The 19,473-nt window shown below is 53.0% G+C and overlaps 2 protein-coding genes across 3 annotated transcripts in view; both read left to right on the top strand.

Annotated features, from left to right (window-relative positions):
- PPP6R1 (protein phosphatase 6 regulatory subunit 1) overlaps positions 1–14,695 on the top strand; it is a 28,500-nt gene extending 13,805 nt beyond the window's left edge. Inside the window, exons 3-24 of one of the 2 annotated variants that reach the window (XM_063088791.1) lie at positions 216–402; positions 487–624; positions 720–785; positions 2,272–2,384; positions 2,487–2,600; positions 3,139–3,301; positions 3,390–3,542; positions 3,623–3,757; positions 4,208–4,272; positions 4,399–4,514; positions 4,610–4,695; positions 4,861–4,950; positions 5,049–5,146; positions 8,740–8,797; positions 8,889–9,064; positions 12,040–12,179; positions 12,279–12,459; positions 12,589–12,659; positions 12,785–12,866; positions 13,540–13,650; positions 13,740–13,811; positions 13,916–14,695. In XM_063088791.1, coding sequence (XP_062944861.1) covers positions 216–402; positions 487–624; positions 720–785; positions 2,272–2,384; positions 2,487–2,600; positions 3,139–3,301; positions 3,390–3,542; positions 3,623–3,757; positions 4,208–4,272; positions 4,399–4,514; positions 4,610–4,695; positions 4,861–4,950; positions 5,049–5,146; positions 8,740–8,797; positions 8,889–9,064; positions 12,040–12,179; positions 12,279–12,459; positions 12,589–12,659; positions 12,785–12,866; positions 13,540–13,650; positions 13,740–13,811; positions 13,916–13,919 — 2,419 coding nt within the window. In that variant the 3' untranslated portion in view covers positions 13,920–14,695. Of the gene's footprint in view, positions 1–215; positions 403–486; positions 625–719; positions 786–2,271; positions 2,385–2,486; positions 2,601–3,138; positions 3,302–3,389; positions 3,543–3,622; positions 3,758–4,207; positions 4,273–4,398; positions 4,515–4,609; positions 4,696–4,860; positions 4,951–5,048; positions 5,147–8,739; positions 8,798–8,888; positions 9,065–12,039; positions 12,180–12,278; positions 12,460–12,588; positions 12,660–12,784; positions 12,867–13,539; positions 13,651–13,739; positions 13,816–13,915 lie in introns of those variants that run through there. The other variant, XM_063088792.1, reaches the window with a different exon arrangement.
- An 86-nt stretch (positions 14,696–14,781) lies between these two features.
- Positions 14,782–18,141, top strand: TMEM86B (transmembrane protein 86B). Its single transcript, XM_063089920.1, has 4 exons — positions 14,782–14,803; positions 15,351–15,433; positions 16,466–16,712; positions 17,445–18,141. Exons 1-4 carry the CDS (start codon positions 14,782–14,784, stop codon positions 17,825–17,827), a joined length of 735 nt encoding a protein of 244 aa, XP_062945990.1. The 3' UTR covers positions 17,828–18,141.
- Positions 18,142–19,473: the final 1,332 nt, after the last annotated feature.

Raw genomic sequence — 19,473 nt, 5'->3', positions numbered from 1 at the left:
GCTTGAGGTCAGACATTGTCTCGGGGGGGTGGGGAGCCATGGTACATTCTGAGCAAGTAGGGGGATAGCTGGGTGTTAGGAGGAGGAGGAGGAAGCCTGGCCTTCTTTTCCTCCTTGCCCCTATCCCTGTGGTGCCCCTTCGTGAGCCTGGTGCAAGGATGAGGTGGAGCCTCCTGCCCCCTCAGAGCCCCCGCCTGCCCATGCTTGCCTCCCAGGTACCCCAGTGTGGCCTGCGAGATCCTGACCTCGGACGTGCCCCAGATCAATGATGCCCTGGGCGCAGATGAGTCCCTCTTGAACCGGCTCTATGGCTTCCTGCAGAGCGGCAGCAGCCTCAACCCATTGCTTGCCAGCTTCTTCAGTAAGGTCATGGGCATCCTCATCAACCGCAAGACAGACCAGGTGCCTGCCCTTCCCTCAGCTTCCTCAGGTGGGGGACGTGGGCCCATGGTCCCTGTGCTGTGACATGGCCCTCTGTGCCCCTAGCTCGTGTCCTTCCTGCGGAAGAAGGATGACTTTGTGGACCTGCTGCTGCAGCACATCGGCACCTCAGCTATCATGGACCTCCTGCTGCGCCTGCTCACCTGTGTGGAGCGGCCCCAGCTGCGGCAGGACGTCGTCAACGTGAGGAGGGCCCACTCCCCTAGGGTTGGGGAGGTGGGGGAGGTCCCAATGGAGGCAGGTTAGGAACCTAACAGAGCCTGCCTTCTTGTCCTCAGTGGCTCAATGAGGAGAAGATAATCCAGCGGCTGATTGAACAGATCCACCCGTCAAAGGACGACAATGTGAGTGCCTGGGCTGGCATCCTTCCTCAGCCTCTTCCCTTCAGATGAATGCTCCACACCCCACCACTCCCCTGTTGTATAAAAGATGAAGTGGGGGTTAGCTCAGTTGGTTAGAGTGTGGTGTTATAACACCAAGGTCAAGGGTTTGGATCCCCATACCACCAAAAAAAAAAAATAAAAGATGAAGTGTTTACACACGAAAGGTTTCTTTTGTTAACCAAGGATTTGGCACGTGATCCCTGAGGAGTCTAGTCTGATGAGGCTTTGGAGGGGTCCCCTGCCATTGCCCCCAGCCCTGGGATCACTTCCTCCTTTGTTACCTTTGTCTCTGCTGACTTTTGTGGCCTAGTGGCTCTTCATTTCTTCCTAGTTGATCCCCTGCTTGTCCTTCAGAGATTACACCTATGGATTACACCTATGCCCTCCCCCCGCCCCCCAAGCTCCCTATCCTCACCAATAGGTTGTGTGGCCCTGCATCCATGTGTTATCCTAGCCTCAGGTCTCAGCATAAAGCCTGGTGCAGAGTGAGTGAGTGTAGAGAGCCTTAGACCCCTGAGGCCACCAGAAGCAGCATGTCCCCGTACCGGCTTTGGCCTCTGATAGCCTGTGGGTGAAAGAGGGAAGATATAGCTTGGGCTCACACAGTGTGGGCCATGGGCAATCAGTTCTGGCACCCAAGCCAGGCCTGTCCCTGGAGGGTAATGACCATTCAGGCCTTTTTGACAGAGGGGAAAGAGTGTCTCCTGTGAGCTGTGGGGCAGTGAGGAGCCCTGAAGTGCAGCCTGGAGCCCCTCAAGTGTTTGGGGGCCACAAGGCTGAGCTCTAGCAGCTGCCTGATGGGATAGACCAGAGCTCTGCTTGTGCTTCTCTCTTTTTTTTCTTTTGTGACAGCTTTATTGAGATATAAGTTATATACGATACAGCCCATTCACTTAAGTTTATAATTCAGTGGCTTTTAGCATATTCACAGTGTCACATAACTGTCACCACCTTCAATTTAGAATATTTTTCATCCCTCCAAAAAAGAAACCCTGTGCCCATTAGCAGTTCCTCCCAAATCCCTATTCCCCTCAGTCTCTGGCAGCCACCAGACTACTCACTGTCTCTATGGATTTGCCTGTTCTGGACATTTTATATAAATGGAATCATATGACATGTGATCAACTGTGTCTGATTTCTTCTCCTTCGCATTATAGTTTCAAATTTCATTTATGTGGTTGTGTTTATTAGTGCTTCATTCCTTTTCATGGCTTTGTAATAGCCCATTGTATAGATAGACCATGGATATTCACTAGCTGATGGGTGTCTGGGTTGGTGTGAACAGTGCTGTGATGTGTGTACAGGTTTTGTGTGGAGGTCTCGTTTTCTGGGAAGCCTTCCTTGGTTCCCGTTCTCTCCACCATCTGTCCCCTCTAGTCCTGACACAAGGATGTGGAGGGCTCAGTGGCCTGACCAGGTTTTCCCCTTTCTCTCCCCTGCACCCTAGCAACATTCCAATGCATCCCAGTCCCTGTGCGACATCATCCGCCTGGGCCGGGACCAGATGGTCCAAGTTCAGGACAGCCCAGAGCCCTACCAGCTGTTAGCCACTCTGGAGAGGTAAGTTTGCAGGATGGGTGCCAAGGCCCAGGGAGGGGGGAGCAGTCCTGGGGGGTTCCTGGGTCCTTGCCCTTCATCTTGGCACTTACCTGTCTCCTCTAGGCAGGAGACGATCGAGCAGCTCCTGAGCAACATGTTTGAGGGGGAGCAGAGCCAGTCTGTCATTGTCAGTGGGATTCAGGTGCTTCTGACCCTGCTGGAGCCCAGGAGGCCAAGGTGAGAGGCCACTGGCCACAGGTTGTGTATGCCGACCCTCCCTTGGGGCTCCACGACCCCTTGGAGCCTCAGAGGAAGGTTGCAGTGTCTACTATGCAAGGCCCCTGGTATAAGCTGCCTCCACTGTGTTTCCTTTCATGGTGGTCGGTCTGGTGCTGGAAGATGAGTCATCCTGTTCTATTTGACAAGTGAGGAACCTGAGGCTGAGTCCATTGCCCACAGCTGGTGGGTGGAGGGGCAGGGTTTGATGCTGTCTGACTCCAGGGCTTGGCCCTCACTGTGCGGGTCACTCTACCCTAATACTCTCTTGCCCATGTCCCCCATAGAGGACCAGGTACACTATAGCCAGCTGGACTCCCCACTCCCATCTTGGTCTCTGCCCCACTCATCTGACCTGTCCAAAGGGCTCCAGATAAGAGCAGTCCCTGAGAGCAGACAGTTCCTTGCTCTGGATATGCTCTGTGTGCACACTTGGTGTGCATGGAGTACAAGTGCATCTTGGAGCTCACTGTGCCCTTGGCCTTGGCCTCTGCTGCAGGTCTGAGTCTGTGACCGTGAACAACTTCTTCAGCAGTGTAGATGGGCAGCAGGAACTCTTGGCCCAGGGGAACCTGGAGAGCACTATGTCGTGTGAGGGCACCCTGCATGCCCTGCGCCCACGGCTTGGCAACTTTCATCAGCTCCTTCTTGAACCACCCAAGGTCAGGGGCATGGGGGTTGCTGTCCTAGGGGGAGGTGGGGGTGACAGGAAGGGTGGTCCTCTGGAATGAACCTCCCCTGCACCTGCAGCTGGAGCCACTGCAGATGACGTGGGGCAGCCTGGCTTCACCACTGGGCAACATGCGGCTTCACGTGGTCAAGCTCCTGGCCAGCGCCCTGAATGCCAATGATGTGGCCCTGACACAGGAGCTCCTGGCACTGGACGTGCCCAACACTATGCTGGTGCGGGGACTGGCTGGGGAGTGGGAGGAGATTAGGGTGTGGGAGCCAGGCCTCTGTGGTGCCAGCCTGTGTTTCCCCAGGACCTCTTCTTCCACTATGTCTTCAACAACTTCCTGCATGCCCAAGTGGAGGTGTGTATTAGCACCATGCTGAGCTCAGGGCCCCCTCCCGACAGCATACCTGAGACACCCATCCAGAACCCCGTCGTGAAACATGTGAGCTGGGCTCCCTGATTGCCTCCCTCTGGGGCTTGTCTTCCCCAGATGCTTACCCTTCGCCCTTCCTTCCGCCACCATTTGTTGGGCAATGTCAGGTGCTGGTGCCTGGGCTGGGTGTGGGAGACACTGCTGGGGAGAAGTTGGTACATGCAGAGAGGCAGCAAAGGCCATGATTTGAGTAGGCAGTGGGAGAGAGGATGCTGGGGAGTGGGAGGCAGGGGTGGGGACAGACCAGTAAGCTTGAGAGGCTGTGCTTGCATATGTACAGGTGTGCATGCGTGTGCATGTACATATGCCACATGCTCCTGGTAGAAAGACCAGAGACTTGGATGGCAGGCTGAGAGGGTGATGGCCCAGCCAGGGCCCACCCTTTCCCTGACAAGCCTGGGGCCTGGTAAAGCACATGCTAAGTAAGACCGCAGGCCAACCTCTCTTGCCTTCCCATAGCTACTGCAGCACTGCCGCCTGGTGGAGCGTATTCTGACATCCTGGGAGGAGAATGATCACGTGCAGTGAGTGCCTGCTGGCCTTTGGGCCACTGGGAGGGGGGGTGGCGTGGAGGGGAGGGACAAGTCTGGGGCTCTGGCACCCCTGACATCCAGTCCTAGTGCTGAGCTGCAGCCTCCACTCTTGTCTAGGTCCAGGGGTGGCCCGCGGAAAGGTTACATGGGCCACCTGACGAGAGTAGCCAACGCCCTAGTGCAGAATGCGGAGAAGGGGCCTAATGCCGAGCAGCTGGGGCAGCTGCTGAAGGGTGAGGTCTGGGGCTGGCCTGTGGGGTGTGGGCCGAGGGTGGGGAATGGAGGCCAAGGAGCGCCTCATGTGCTTGCCCTCTTCCTACCTGAACAGAGCTGCCAGGTGAGCAGCAGGAGCACTGGGAGGCATTTGTGTCTGGACCTCTTGCAGAGACCAACAAGAAGAACATGGTAGATCTGGTGAGGCCCCAGCTTCCTTGGAGGGGTACTTGGAGCAGCTGCTCCTACCTCATCCCTCCTGCTTCTCTCCCTCTTGGTTCACTCTCAGCTTCCATCTCGTCGTTGCCTTCCCCACCCTTGTTTTGGTGGCTCTGGCAGGCCCTGATGCCCATGTTCCCACCTCAGGTGAATACCCACCACCTGCATTCCTCCAGCGATGATGAGGATGACCGGCTCAAGGAGTTCAACTTCCCTGAGGAGGCTGTGCTGCAGCAGGTGGGCCTGGGGCTGTGTTGGGCTGTGCCAGGGGTGGGGACCTCATCCTGCCCAGCTCCCTCTGGTCCCTGACCTCTGCTTGCTCCCCACCCCCATAGGCCTTCATGGACTTCCAGATGCAGCGCATGACCTCTGCTTTCATCGACCACTTTGGCTTCAATGACGAGGAATTTGGGGAGCAGGAAGAGAGTGTGAAGTGAGTGTTCCCTGTGTGAGGCTGGGGCTCTGTCTTACCTTCCTGTCTGCAGTGGGCCTGCGTGCATCTTCCTCCCATGCTTACCTGTTTGCCCATCACAGCCCAGCCTAAAGTCCCTACCTCTCCTGGGCATGCCCTATTATGGCCTTGTGTGTTCACCTCCTGTTAGGCCACAACCTGGCTCTGCAGTCTCCCCTTGGTGGCAAGAGTGAGGCACAAACACTTCTGTGCTGAGAATGCCAAGCAGGTTCCCACCCCTGGAGCTCAGACTTGGGGGGCCCCTCGGTGAGGAAGTGTGCAGGGGAGCTGGGTCAGACTGCAAGGCTTGTAAGTCCCGGAATGCAGGAATTGATGGTGGGCAGAGCTGGGCTACCACTGAATGCTCTCTGGGGGCCTGGTCAGGAGTCGGTGAGCACACGAGTCCACCTCTCCTGTCTCCAGAGGTCTTCATTTGACGAGACTTATGTCAGCAATGAGTTCTGCTCTTTTGTATTTGTTGTCTAACAGCATTTTAACATTAATCATCTCTTGGTGTCATGGTCATGAACTTTTTTCTTTGTTTTCTAAATTTACTGCCACAAGCATCTATTGCTTTTACAATCAGAGAAAAAATTAAAATTTATTAACATTTTTATTTTTATTCTTATTTTTACTAACATTTACAAAATTAATTGCATGTGCAACCTTGTGACAACAGAGAGGCAGCAAAGGGAAGACAGCATGGGAGTATAGGTGGGGAGATGGGGTCAGGAGGTGGGAGTGGAATGGGGCCATGGCAGGGCTGTGGCCGGGGGGACAACTCTGTGGAAGGCAGGGCCCGATAAAGTGACAGTGGATCCTTTACCTTCTGTCCACCTGGGGACCTCGGTTCTGAGTATGGTTCTACCACTAACCAACTCGGCCTGGGACAGATCACATATGTGGCCTCAGTCTCATCATGCTGTGCCAGCCTGTCTGCCCCAGAGGTGGGCACAGCAGGCCCCTGCCCCAAGGCCCCTGAGGGAGAGGCTTAGTGAACAACGCAAAATGTGAGGTCTTGAGAGAGGTGACTTGTGAGGAAGAAGTCCATGTCACTGGGAAAAAAATCGAAGAACACTGCCACCAGAGGGCAGGATATGGAGGCTTCCTGCAGGTAGACTGTGGGGGAACAGATGGAGATGACATGGGTGGCTGAGGGGTGAGCTGGGGACAGGAAGCATGGGGCTTGCGGTCCCTGCTTGTGTCATCACTGTGGGCACTCTGGGGTATAATCCCATTGCACGCCACAACCACCTGTTGCTGCCAGGCTCCTGAGCCCATTTACAGCCAGGGAGACAGGCCCAGGACATTGCCGGTCAGCTTGGGAGCTAGATTACTGCCCATGGCCGCCCATGGTCCCTGCACAGCACAACTTACAGGGCACATGATGAGCTACAGTCAGCTGTAGCCCCTCTGTGCCTACAGCTGGACAAAGGTGCCTTAGATTTGAATGTGAGGTCCTGTGTTTGCTGCTTCTCTGTCCAGCACTTGGGCCTCACACGCCTCTGGTCATTGTTGGTCAGAAGCCCATACTGAGACCTCTGGAGAGGATGCTCAAGGGAAAACCCGACCCTATCCTGGGGAGAGGAAGGACTGACTGACTGGTAGATGCTGTTGGGATGGTAGCTGCCCTTTTGGGATGAAACTGTTACTTCCTTTTCCACCAAGATAAATTCCAGTGCGGTTAAAAACTTTAAATGAGAAAAAATAAATAAACAAATGAAGAATTCTAGAATAGAATACGGATGAATATTTTTATAATCTTGGGGCTGAAGATGCTGCTCTTCAGGGCTCCTGTTGCAGGAGAAGCTGAGTCAGTTGAGAGGTGGCTAGTGTAGTATGAACCAGCTGTGTGCCATGGGTGTGGGCCTCAGCTTCTCTCTGCATTTATATTTAGGAAAGAGATAAGGACACTTACCTTCTAGGGTGTTGTGAGAACAAAGTGTGTGAGTAATGTCTGTCATGCGCTTGGAACAGTGTCTGGCAGCGAGTCAGCATTCAGGAATTAACTGTTACTTACTCATCTTTGTGGCAGAATGTTTCATGAATTTGAGAGACAGGTGATCATTTGGGGAGTGTCTCTAACATGTGGGACAGAGCATGGACTTCTTGCATAGACACAAAGTGCTCTATAACAAGAGAGTGCCCTGTAACAAGAGAAAGACCAACATCCAAAAGAAAAATTGGGCAAAGGACACAGAACAGGCAGTAAACTGTAAAGAAGTTGTAGGTTTTGTTGGTAGTATAAATTGACAGGTTCATTTTAGCAATATGTGTTGGTATTTAAAATGTATAGATTTAATTCCTTAATCCAGGAATTATATTTCTGTGAGGCTGTTTGAAAGAGAACTGAGCAAAGGTGCATGCACACGGATGTTCCAGTCAGCTTTTTACAGCAGCTGAAGGTTGCAACAGGAGCTGGTTAAGTGTATGTGCCAGTGATATGCTGCTCCTTAGGACAAGCTGAGTGACCTCATGCTGAGGAGTTCAGATAATTAAACGTCATTTGGGTCCTACCCTGATGTCGGGAATGGCGAGGCCCTGGCAGGAGGGTTTTGTTTAAGCTCCAAAGATTATTCTTTTGCCCATAATTTAGAGCTTCAGCCCTGGGTGTAGGCGTCTTGAGGTTAGGAAATGGGCTTTATTGTGCTTAGCTCCATGCTCCGGTCATGTCTGGCTAGTAGTTTTTGTTGAGTCAGCGAACCATGTTGGTGCTTGGCTAGGTCTTGCCAGTTGTTTTCCAGAAGGGTAGCACCCACCTGGTCCATCTCACCTTCACCAGCTCTGCATATTCTCACTAAAACAAGGAGGTCAGCCACAAAACCAAACATACCCTGATTTTAGCAAACAGAAAGGTCTCACTTGCATATTTTCTCTGATTTCTACTTAAGTTGCACATGGCTGCTAGTATAATTGGAGGCTTCTCACAGTATGGAGACAGAGTAGGTGCTGAACAGGTATACTGTTTGAGCCTTGTTTTCTGCAGTAGCGTATGTTGTACAAAGTGACTGTGAACACTGAATTGGCCCAACCTGAATCATTGCACCTAGAGGAAATAATGTCCTTATATATGAACGTCTCACATAAGTTATAACTTAAAATCTTCGAAACCACTCATCGAGGTAGATTCTGTTTCCTTGATTTTACAAATGAGAAGACAATATTCAGAGGTATTAACTGACTTTCCTGACAGGTGCCAGAGTGGGGTTCAGGCCTGTCTGACTGGCCCAGAGCTGGAGCTTCCTGCATGGCCTGTGCCCTTCGTCCTTGTCCTCTGGGCATCTGTAGGAGGCTGAGACCAGAGGACAGAGCCTGACCTGGTTCAGCCTCAGCTGGGAACGTGTGCATGCATTGGGCAGCTCTGCAAATGTCCACAAGTGACCATAAAGCTCTGCGAGTAATGATTTAAAGGTTACAGATACATTTTAGGGAGTAGGTGAATTTTTAGATACAGAATTTGAGTAATGAAGGTCAGCTGTGTGTTAACTGAGCAAAAGAGATGAGGAGGCTGTGGCCTTGTCCTGTGCTGCTTCCACGTGCTCCCTGTCTCACTGTGCCTCCACCTTCTCTCCTAGTGCGCCTTTTGACAAGACAGCCAACATCACCTTCTCCCTCAATGCTGATGACGAGAATGTGAGTGCTGCTCTGTGCCCTGGTCTGTCGGGTGGAGGGGTGAGGGAACCATGGGTAGTGCCGCCCATTCTCCTGCCCCTGCACCCTGTAGCCTAACGCCAACCTGCTCGAGATATGCTACAAGGACCGCATCCAGCAGTTTGATGATGATGAGGAAGAGGATGAAGAGGAGGGACCGGGCTCGGGGGAGTCAGATGGTGAGGATGGTGCCTGGCAGGGCAGCCAGCTGGCCAGGGGTGCCCACCTGGGCCAGCCCCCTGGTGTCCGGTGAGTCCCTCTCAGCCTTCCTTCTCCAGGCTCCTACTGCATGGTGGGGCCTCAGGGGTCAGGCTGAAGTGAATAAGAAAAATAAAATATATTGGTGTGTGTATTAGTTGGGGGTGGTTTCAATTTTGAGTGATAGAAATCTAATTCAAATGAGTTACGTTATGTGTTAGTCTATTTTCTGTTGCTTATAACAGAGTACCTGTAACCAGATAATTTTTGAAGAAATGGTATTTATTGCTTACAGTTTTGGAGGCTGGAAAGTCCAAAGTTCAGGGAACACATCTGGTGAGGGCCTTGTTGGTGGGTGCTACATTCACAGCAATGCAGGGTGTCACATGGCAAAATGGCTGAGCAAGAGAGAGAGTAACCTCTTCACTTGCTCTCCTTTTAAAGCCATCAGAACCGTGCCCATTACTCCATGAATGTAACAGTCCATTCACAAGGGCATAGTACTCACAATCTAATTACTTCTTCAAGGCCCCAGCTTTCAATTACCGTAATAGGATTTCCCACCCTCTTAACAGTTACAGTGGGGATTAAGCTTCAGTGAATTTTGGGGGACATTCAACACACAGCAAACTAAAAAAAGGAAAAAGTACCTTATGTATGGCTAGAAGAGTGGGTGGGTCCTTCCTCCAGGCATAGCTTGTTACAGGTGCATTCAGAAAGTATCTTTGTCTCTCTTTCTTCATCCCTCAACTCTGCTTTCCCCCGTGTTAGATCTCAAAAGGAGGGTAAGATGGTCCCAAACAGCTTCTCTTTCCCCTAATTCCAGTCAAATGAGAGATGATGACAACCCTCTAGAATTATGCTGTGATTAGCTCTTTGTATATTTTTCTCTAGTACTGGCCAGCCCCAGAATTGCTGTCATTAAATGGATTCATGCCATGTAGATTTGCCAGCATGAACACAAAGTCACGGCCTACAACTTTGAGCTTTGCCCCGTGACTTTTGATTTGGGGGTTAGGGTGTTTTGCGTTGACTTTAGTTTTGATGCATAACATGCATACAGACTTGTGTACAGATCTTAAGTCTGCGGCCAAATGGACACCCCTTTGTCAACACCCAGGTCCAGGAGTGGGACCATCCCAGTACCCATTGTGCCCTCTGTCGGCCACCTTCTTCCCTCTCAAGGGTAACACTGTCCTCACCTTTTGCCTTGTAGATCAGTTTTGCCTCTTTTTCCACTTTATATAATCATACAGTATCTCCTTTTGTGTCTGATCTCTTGCTCAGCACTCCTCTTATGAGATTCATCCCTCTTGTCGATGTGTTTGGATTTCAGTTGTTCTTGTTGCTGTATGGAGGGTGTACCGTTATGTGACTTGGTTCGTTTGCTGGTTCTACAGTTGATAGACCTTTGGGCAGGTTCCTATTCTTTGCCATTGTGAGGAAGGCTGCTGTGAACATCCTTGCACATGTTGTTGGCTTGTGAATCTGTGTCTCATTGCCAAATCCAACGTCATGGTTTACTTGTGTTTTTTTTCTAAGAGTTTTATAGTGTTAGCTCTTACATTTAGGTTCTTGATCCATTTTGAACTAATTTTTGTATGTGGTATGAGGTAGGGGTCCAACTTCATTCCTTTGCATGTCGATAACTAGTTGTCCCAGCACCAATTGTTGAAGAGATTGTCTTTTCTCCGTAGAATGGAGATCGTTTGTTGTGAGTTTGTGGAAAATCAACCTTGCTGAACTTATTTGTAAGCTCTGATAGTTGTAGTGGATTCTTTAGGGTTTTCTACACGCAAAGTCACATTTTCTGTGAATAGTTTTACTTCTTCCTTTCCAATCTGGATGCCTTTTATTTCTGTTTCTTGCCCTATTGCCCTGACTTTAATCTCCAGTGTTGAACAAATATGGCAAGAGCAGACATCCTTGTCTCGTTCCTGATCTTAGGGAGAAACATCCAGCCTTTCACCATTTAAGTGTGTCATTAATTGTGGGTTTTTGTAGATGCCTTTTATCAGGTTGAGGGAGTTCCCTTCTGTTTCCTTGGTTGTTGAATGTTTTAGTTTATTTTTAGCTATATATAGATGTATTACTTTCTGTTTAAAGTAGTCATTAACACTGTTTAAAACAATGGTATACATTCAGGATTTTAGAAATAGCATAGTTTGCTTAACCCTTCCTCAGTTGATGGATATTTCGGTTATTTGGATATTCTTCATGGTCATGGGTCACATGTTACTCTGTTCAGCCAGTACTTTTGGAGCAGCTATGGGTGCCAGATGTTGTTTCTCAGGGCTGAGGATAGGGCAGTGACAAAAGTCAACTGCCCCTAACTTCTTGGAATTTCTAGCTGGAAGAAGAGTAAAGTAGGGCCGAGCCCGTGGCGCACTAGGGAGAGTGCGGCGCTGGGAGCGCGGCGACTCGTCCGCCGCGGGTTCGGATCCTATATAGGAATGGACCGTGCACTCACTGGTTGAGTGCCGGTCACGAAAAAGACAAAAAAAAAAAAAAAAAAGAGTAAAGTAAACCCTTCCATTCAGAGGATGGTTCAGGTGGTGGGAAGGCCTGTGAGATAGACAGTGCTGGTGATAGCTGGGAGGTACCGGCCAAGACAGCTGGGAGGTTACTTGAGAGCTGGTGAGCTTGTCTGTCTGTCCTTGCCATCACCAAGGCTTGGCACATTTCCAAGTTGTACAGTGAGGTGGGGACAACTGTAGTGCATGGTGTTGCATTCAGTCCTTGCCCACTCGCATTCCCATTGTGTCACCAGGGACTCCCTCAGCTGCTGGCCTTTCCGAGTGTCTTCACATACCAGGATTCCCTGGATCCCTCTCTGACCTGCTGTCCATGGCTTCCCTGCTGTCTTCTTCCCCCCTGTCCCTTTTGTCATCATCTGTTGCTTCATTCACAGACAAGACTCACCTCCAGCAGGCTTCTGCCACAGGCTGGCCTTGTGCTGCAGAGAAAGAGGGTGTGAGGGTGGTCTTTCCCAGCACAGCTGGCTAATAAGACAGTCTCTGGGGCAGGAGTGGAGGCAGCACCGACAGTGAGGATGAAGAGGAGGAGGATGAGGATGAGGAGGATGACAATGAGGAGGGCAATAGCCGGGCAGCCTGCAGAGCGGCTGGGCCCCCCTCCTATTCCAGCCCCAGCCCTCAACCTCTAGGTGAGTGAACGGGTGGACATGGGGTGATCAGGTACACATGGGGTGGTCTGCCTGCTACCAAGTTCGCTCACTATCCCTGCTTCCCTACCTCTATCCCAGGCCCCAGCTGGATGGCCACCTTTGACCCAGTGCCTATGGACACCACAACTAGCCCCCGAATCTTTGGGGAGGAAGAGCTGTACTCTGGGCCCCTAGCCCCACAGGGGCTCCTTGACATGCCCCAGGACCTCCCTGCCCAGAGCCTGACCAGCTCTCTGGCTAGTGATGCTCTGCAGCTCAGGTGAGGACAAGATGGCTGGGGATTGCTCTGGTATCCTGAGGCTGGGAGGCAGTCACTTGGTCCCAGTCTTCTTTTTGGCTCAAGTGCTGACCCTAGCTGCCCCCTCTGGCTGCTTCTCTTACCTCCCAGGTCTCAGGACCCCACGCCCCCCTCAGCACCTCAGGAATCCACAGATGGCAGCAAAGTAGTGGAGCCCTCAGGTGAGCCTCTTTCCATGCCCTCCCTATCACTGGCATGGGTGCTGCCTCAGGCTGTGTAGGCACAGAGAGCAGCCTGGCCAGGTCTGGGCAGTGGCTGAGACATGGCCTGTCTCTTCCCTCCATAGCCCCCTGCCAGGCCTTGGTCAGTGTTGGGGACCTCCAGGCCACCATCCACGGGACGCACTCCACCCCCAGCTCCTTGGACAGGTGACCAGTGGGGCTAGTAGCTGCTGGGCCAGGTCCCATCTGGGGCTGTGTAGGGGAGAGGATGGTGCCAGGAGAAGCCCTCTCTCTTCCTCCCTGTTGAGGTGGGCCTAGGTTTGTCTTGTTCTCCTTGAGGGACCCCCAGGCCCAGCCTCATGTTGTGCTCCACCCCTGTGCCCTAAGGGCTGTTTCTTCTTTTAGTAAGTATATGTGAAGGTGGTAGGAGGGCCTGGAGTGCACAGGGCCCCTTGCACAGGGCCCCTTGCAGATATGGGGGTTGAGAAGGGCTTCACAGAGGGTGTAAAGGATCAGGAGGGGCAGAAGTGTGCAAAGCACCACATGTGAGGCCTCAGCCTGCTGACTGAGTGTCTCCTGTAAGGACCAGCCCCTGGGGGTGGACATGAGGCACAAAAGAGTTGTTGCTTGTCCTGCCCAGTCCTACCACACTCTGCATCCTCACGGGCATCCATGTGGTCACTGAGGACATACTTGGGGTTTGGCCTCCATCCTCACTCTTGCCCTGGTGGGGGTTGGGGAGGGTGGTGGGTCCTCTCCTGGTGGCGACAGGCGGTACACTCACATGAGGTGGCTTTGGTGGGGCTGGGGTGTGAGAGCCTCATGCAGGGTGACAGGTGGGGGGTGAGTGCCAACAGCCACACTGGCCTCTCACCCACAGTGCAACCAGAGACCCCTCTACCTCTGTCCTTGCCTCTGGGGCCCACCAGCCCCCCCAGACCACAGAGTGGGAGAAGAGCCCAGAGTCCTTGGGTCTTCCCCAAAGCCAGAGGTGAGCAGCAGGGTGGCATGCAGGGTGGGGTGGGGTGGGGCTGCTGGGGCGGGAAGTGACTCCTAGGTGTCCCCTCTCTCCCTTGACAGTGCCCAGGCCCTTGAGCTTCCTCTGATGCCCAATGGCTCTGCCCCAGGAGGGCCCACATCCCCGGGCTCCCAGTGAGTGTGTTTGCAGCCTGGGGCGGTTGGGGAGAGGGCAGCAGGCGGGAAGGATTGGGGCTGGAGCTGCTGGACTCTCACATGGTATCTTCTTCTGTTCCCAGGTAGCTGCCTAGTCTCAGCAGCTGTGGCCAAATCCTCCGTCCTCCCCACGAATCCCCAGGGTGGGGACAGGGCGGGTCCGACAAGGGCCCCCATTACCCTTATCACCACATTGTCCCTACATTTTCTCCTCTGGACTCCCAGGAGGCTGGTGCCAAGGAGATAGGCCCCCCATTCACCCCCATTTGCACTGAGAAGTGGAATTATGGAGTTTTGCCTCCTAGAATAAAGATATAAAAAGTCAAATAAAGGGAGAGAGAGAGATACATATATTATATATTCTATATATAGAGAGAGAAGGAAGAGAGTGAGAGAGGAAGCAAGGATGCTGTGGGCCAGTGGATCCAAAGCACAGCCTTCCCTCTTCCCAGTGGGGGCTGGCATTGGGGGTCCCAAGGCCGCCGCCCACACACCCGTCCCATGCTCTGGTGCAGACACCCACACCCACACCCGGCCTTTTAGCTCAGGTCCACCTTGGGGGATGGCCTGGCAAGGGCGGGAGCGTCAGAGGGGCCCTGGTGGGAGCCGTGCCTTTGCCCAGACCCTGCACTTTCACCCAGGCCAGCCCAGCCACGGGGAGAAGGGGCCTCCCCGGCAACATCCCCAGGGGCTCTGAATTGGAGTTCAGCTGAGCCCTGAGGGTCTGGGGTCCTAGCCTTGCTGCCAAGTGGCCTTGTCCCAGCTCCTTCCTCCCCAGCTGGCGTGAGTGTGTGTGTGTGTGTGTTTGTGCTGAGCTTCTATTTCATATTGCAAATATAAATAAAGGAAGACAGTTTACGATTCCTGCTGGTCAGACCTTGAGTTCTGGGACAGGGGTTGGGTGAGCCTGTGCTGTCCCTGTACTCCGGCCTTGCGATCCTTGGCCCCTATGCTTGCCACATGTGGCCTGGGTGAGCAGCTACGCCTCTGCGGCTGGTGACCCTCCTGTGGGACTGTGCTTTTAAATTTTGGCTGCTGGCCCACGCCTGCCTTGTGGGGTGGGGTGGAGATGGGGGGGTGACTCCTGCTCAGACCAGCCAGGGACTTCCTAGGAGGTAGGGACCTGGTCCTGGTGAGCTGTCCCCCAGGGCCCCCTTCTGTCCCTGCCCCACATGTGCATGTATCCCACACACAGGCTTGGGATGGGGCACACTGTCCACAAGTGGCCCAGTTGGGCTCCCAGCCTAGGGTGCCCTCCCTCCACAGGCTGAGGAAATCGTTGAGCACCATGTCCTGCTAGAAGGAGTCCTGTGGCCAGTAGAGGCCCAAGGCTGGGAGGGGTCCTGCCAGGCCCACCCCTCACCTGCCTACATGGGGAGGATAGAAGTGGTGACGGGGGCTGTAATCCCTGCTCCCACTCCACGGCTACCTGAGCCCGTGCTCTGGTGGGAAGCAGGGAGCTGCCTCATGGGTTGATGTGGGCATCCAGACCCCCCCATAACCAAGCTTGACAGTGAGGCCAGGCACCCTCACACCCAGTAGGCCTGAGTCTTCAAGATGGAAGGTGGAAGGATAGACTAAGTGCACTGCAGGCATCGCAGGTGAGTATTGTTCTGGGAAACCTTTGTTTCAGTTGCATCAGGACATGTGAGCTGGGGCATGACAGAGGACAGTGACCTCACTGTGGGTCTCAGTTGGTTTGGGAGCCCTTACGGGAAGGTAGTCCTTGGCTGACAGGCACAGTAACTGCTGTAACTCATTCTTAGCATGAGCATTCACATGTTCCTTGTCACCCATTCGTTGAACCAGTATTTGTAGTGGGGTACCAGGGAAGGTTGAAACGGAGAAAGACCCCAAGGGCAGCAAGTGGAGGAGTGAATCACCCTTCCCTCCATGGGTGGTCCTACTGGCTGGGGACAGCCCCTCACTCCCAAATTCTGTACTTTGTCCTTTCTGATCGGTGGGCACAGGACAATGGGAGAGGTGTTTGTGGCCCCACACCCCCAGACAGGAGGAAGAAGTCAGGTCCCTGTGGGCTGAGGCAGAGGGACCTCTGGGTCCTGATGGGCACTTTATCTGTAAGTGCCAGGAGAGGCCATTCCTGGGGTGGGGGTAGCATCTCCCTGGGCCCTGTTATCAGTCTCAGAGTCCACAGGACGCTCCTCGGGTTAATGTATAACCATGAGCCCTCTTCTCTGCCCCCTGAAGCCAGTAGCTCCCAGATACAGGCCACTCTGGGAGTGTCACAGGCCAACATGGATGCTGGGAAAGAGGGGCTGCCCTTAAAGCCTCACTTCTTAGTCCGAGTGAGACTACTCGGAGGTGTGGGTGAGGGGCTGGGGCCTGGGCTCCTGGAAACTTGAGCAGCCTGGGGGCCTCTGTCTTTGAGGGATTGATCTGGGTTCTCTGGGCCTCAGGTCCTGGTTCTCATAGGCTCAAGGCTTGGGTTATTGGGTCCCCAAGGAATTTGAAAATTTTGGTCCCTGAATAGGCCCAACCTGTATAGCTCTGGTCCTGGGGTCAGGATGGGACAGCAGCTGGGAGGCTGTAGTCCCAACCCAACCAGCTGACTCTTGGGGGTTGGAGGCTTGCTGAGCTCAGGAGGCTCAGCAGCTCCCCCTCCTCTCCTGAAGCAACCAGATGTGTGCAGGTGGCTGAGCCCCTTCATCCTCACCTGCTCAGTCTACTTCCTCCTCTGGATTCCTGAGGACCAGCCATCGTGGGTCAGTGCCCTAGTCAAGTGCCTGCCTGTCATCTGCCTGGTTGTGTTCCTGTGGGCTGTGCCCTCGGGCAGGGGCTACACCTGGCTCCTCCAGGGAGCCCTCGTGTGCTCGGCTGTGGGGGATGCCTGCCTCATCTGGCCAGAGACCTTCCTCTATGGTGAGTGTTCCAGGAGCCCACGTGGAGGAATTGAGTTGGCACTTGGACTGGAGTGCAGAGGGGCTCCCGCTCGAGTATCTATACTAAGCCAGATGGTGTTCATTGGCATTAGGGGGTGGAGGGGGTGTCAGTGTTAGATTAGAAAATGGGGAGTGTTGTGGAGGAAAATAAAGGGTGCTGTTGCGATTTTAGGTAGGGTGGTCAAGGAAGGCCTCCCTGAGGAGGTAACACTTGGACAAAGTCTGGAAGGAGGTGCTGTGTGCACATGTAGGGGAAGTGCATTCCAGGCAGAAGGAATGGCAAGTGTAAAGGCCCTGGGGGTAGGGGTATGCAGGTGTGTTTGTTTAAGCAGGCCAGGGTGACTGGAGTAGAGTGGCTGGCAACCGGAGTGTGTGGGGCCAAGTAACAATGAGGCCCTCCTGGAGGACAATAGGGAGTCAGTGGACAGTTTTGAGCAGAGCGAGGTTATGACAGTACATTTTTAAGATCACTCCTACTGCTCTGAGAAGTTGCAAAGAAGGAAGGGCAGGGAAATTGAAAGACCACCAAAGAGGTGGGAGCCATCTCCCAGCAGGAAATGATGGCTCAGCCAGGGTGGGAGTTGGTGCTTGAGGACAGTCCTTCCCTCAGGCCCTGATGGTGGTTGAGGTAATGGGGAGAAGCAGAAGGACTCTGCCAATTCCAAGGACAGATCTCACCTCACTGGGCACCCCCACCCCTCTCTCCCGCCAGGCATGGCTGCCTTTGCTGTGGCCCTCCTACTCTACTTTGGGGCCTTCAGCCTCTCTTCTCTGCAGCCGGGCCTGCTGCTGCCCATCTTCCTGGCCTTCGTAACATATTACAGCCACCTGCTGCTGCACCTTGAGCCGGACATGGTCCTGCCTGTGGCAGCCTACGGGCTCATCCTGACTGCCATGCTGTGGCGTGGCCTGGCCCAGAGTGGGAGCGCCAGGTGGGGCGCTCTGCTCTTCACGCTCTCTGATGGCGTGCTGGCCTGGAACACCTTCGCTCAGACTCTGCCTCACGCCCGGTTGGTGACCATGACCACCTACTATGCTGCCCAGCTCCTTATTGCTCTGTCAGCCCTCAGGAGCTCGGGGCTCAAGACAGACTGACTAGGGAGCCAGACAGGCCCACATCCCCTTCCTCCCCTCCTGCAAGGACTTGGGCCTCCCAGACTGGCCAGGCCTGGGAAATGCCCTCGGCAGCAAAGCTTCTTGGTGCCTGTTTGTAGGCACTGGGCTGTCTTAAGATATTTGGTACCATTTGCAGAATTCCAAATCCACCTCCAGGTTTCACCCACTCTTCCCTCAGTTCCGATTCCAGATTCTAGGCCCCTCAACCATACCACATTTGGCCCTCCACAACCTCCTGACTGTTCCTGTGTTCCCAGCTGGCCTCCCATGTCTGCTTGTCCACTTTCCACTGCTCTGGATCTATGTTTTTGTTGCCTAAGTAAAGTGGGTGTTGAAATGTTGATGTCATCATTATTTTGGGAGGGGTGTTGGGGGAGGGATGAACACCATTAATAACAGCAAATATTTCTTGGTCACTCCCCATGAACCAGGTTTGGTGCCTGATCAGATCCTCCCTGGGGCTTATTGGTGGGGGGATTCATTATCCCCTTGTTACAGGTGAGTATTGTATAGAACTGAGGTCAAGAGAAGACTACTTGGTCACTGTATTAGTTTCCTAGGGTTCCTGTCACAAATTACCACATACTGACTATCTTGAAACAAGATGAACTTATTCTCATTACGTTCTGGAGGCCAGAAGTTCAAAATCAAGATGTAAGCAGGGCTGTGCTCCCTCCAGAGTCTCTAGGGGAGAATCCTACTTTTGCGACTTTCTTAGCTTCTGGTGGTTCCCAGCAATCCTTGGTATTCCTTGGCTTGTAGCTGCATCATTCCAATCTTTATCTCTGTCTTCACGTGGCATTCTCCCTCTGTGTGTCTCTGTCCTCTTCCTCTTCTAAAGATGCCACTCATTGGATTTAGGGCCCTCCGTAAATCCAATGAGTAAATCCTCCATAAATCCAGTATGAGCTTATCTCAGGATCCTTAAGTATACCTGCAAAGACTATTTTTAGGTAGCATCACATTCATAGGTACCAGGGATTAGGACTTTGACCATCTTTTTTTTTTTTTTTTTTTTTTGGTGGTGGCTGGCCAGTATGGGGATTTGAACCCTTAACCTTGGTGTTTTAAAACTGCACTCTAACTGACTGAGCTAACCAGCCAGCCAGCCCTGACACAACTTTTTAGGGGACACAACCCACAGTCACATATGATAATCAGGGGCGGAAGTGAGGAGACTCAAAGATGAAGGGACCTTGGAGGAGGGGATAGGTAATAAGAGGGTGGGAATAGAGTAGTACAAAAGAAAGAACTGGATCCTTGTCCCGGCTGAGACCTTGACAAGCTGCTACCCTTCTCTGGGCCTCAGGTTCACATCTGAGGACATGACGGGGTTGGAGCTGCTCTCTAAGACCCGAGTCAACTTCTACATCCATGATGTACTTTTCGGGACTTTTACAGCAGAGGAGTAACTTCTATATCCATGATGTGCATTTAGGGTGACTTGTACAGCACAGAGGGGACTTCAAAATCCATGATGTGCCTTTTGGCATTCTTACAGCAGAGAGGAGGCAAGACAGTGAAGAACTCTTATAAGTGTGAGGCTACAGAGGTAGGAGGGGAAGGTGGGGGAGTCTGGGTAAAGGGGGGCCAGGAGTGAAGGTGAGGATAGGAGGTAGAGTTGG

Source organism: Cynocephalus volans, chromosome 3 (genome assembly GCF_027409185.1).
Source record: "Cynocephalus volans isolate mCynVol1 chromosome 3, mCynVol1.pri, whole genome shotgun sequence".
Lineage (NCBI taxonomy): Eukaryota > Metazoa > Chordata > Mammalia > Dermoptera > Cynocephalidae > Cynocephalus > Cynocephalus volans.
This window is presented reverse-complemented; position numbering and strand designations above follow the sequence as displayed.

What these genes read in the sequence shown, in the direction of transcription:
- TMEM86B (XM_063089920.1), top strand. Translation starts at nt 14,782, where the DNA reads ATGCTTGCCACATGTGGCCTGG. An exon ending in GTGCACTGCAGGCATCGCAG is followed by an intron (nt 15,434 to 16,465) that starts GTGAGTATTGTT and finishes CCTCTCCTGAAG; the next exon opens with CAACCAGATGTGTGCAGGTG. An exon ending in GCCAGAGACCTTCCTCTATG is followed by an intron (nt 16,713 to 17,444) that starts GTGAGTGTTCCA and finishes CTCTCCCGCCAG; the next exon opens with GCATGGCTGCCTTTGCTGTG.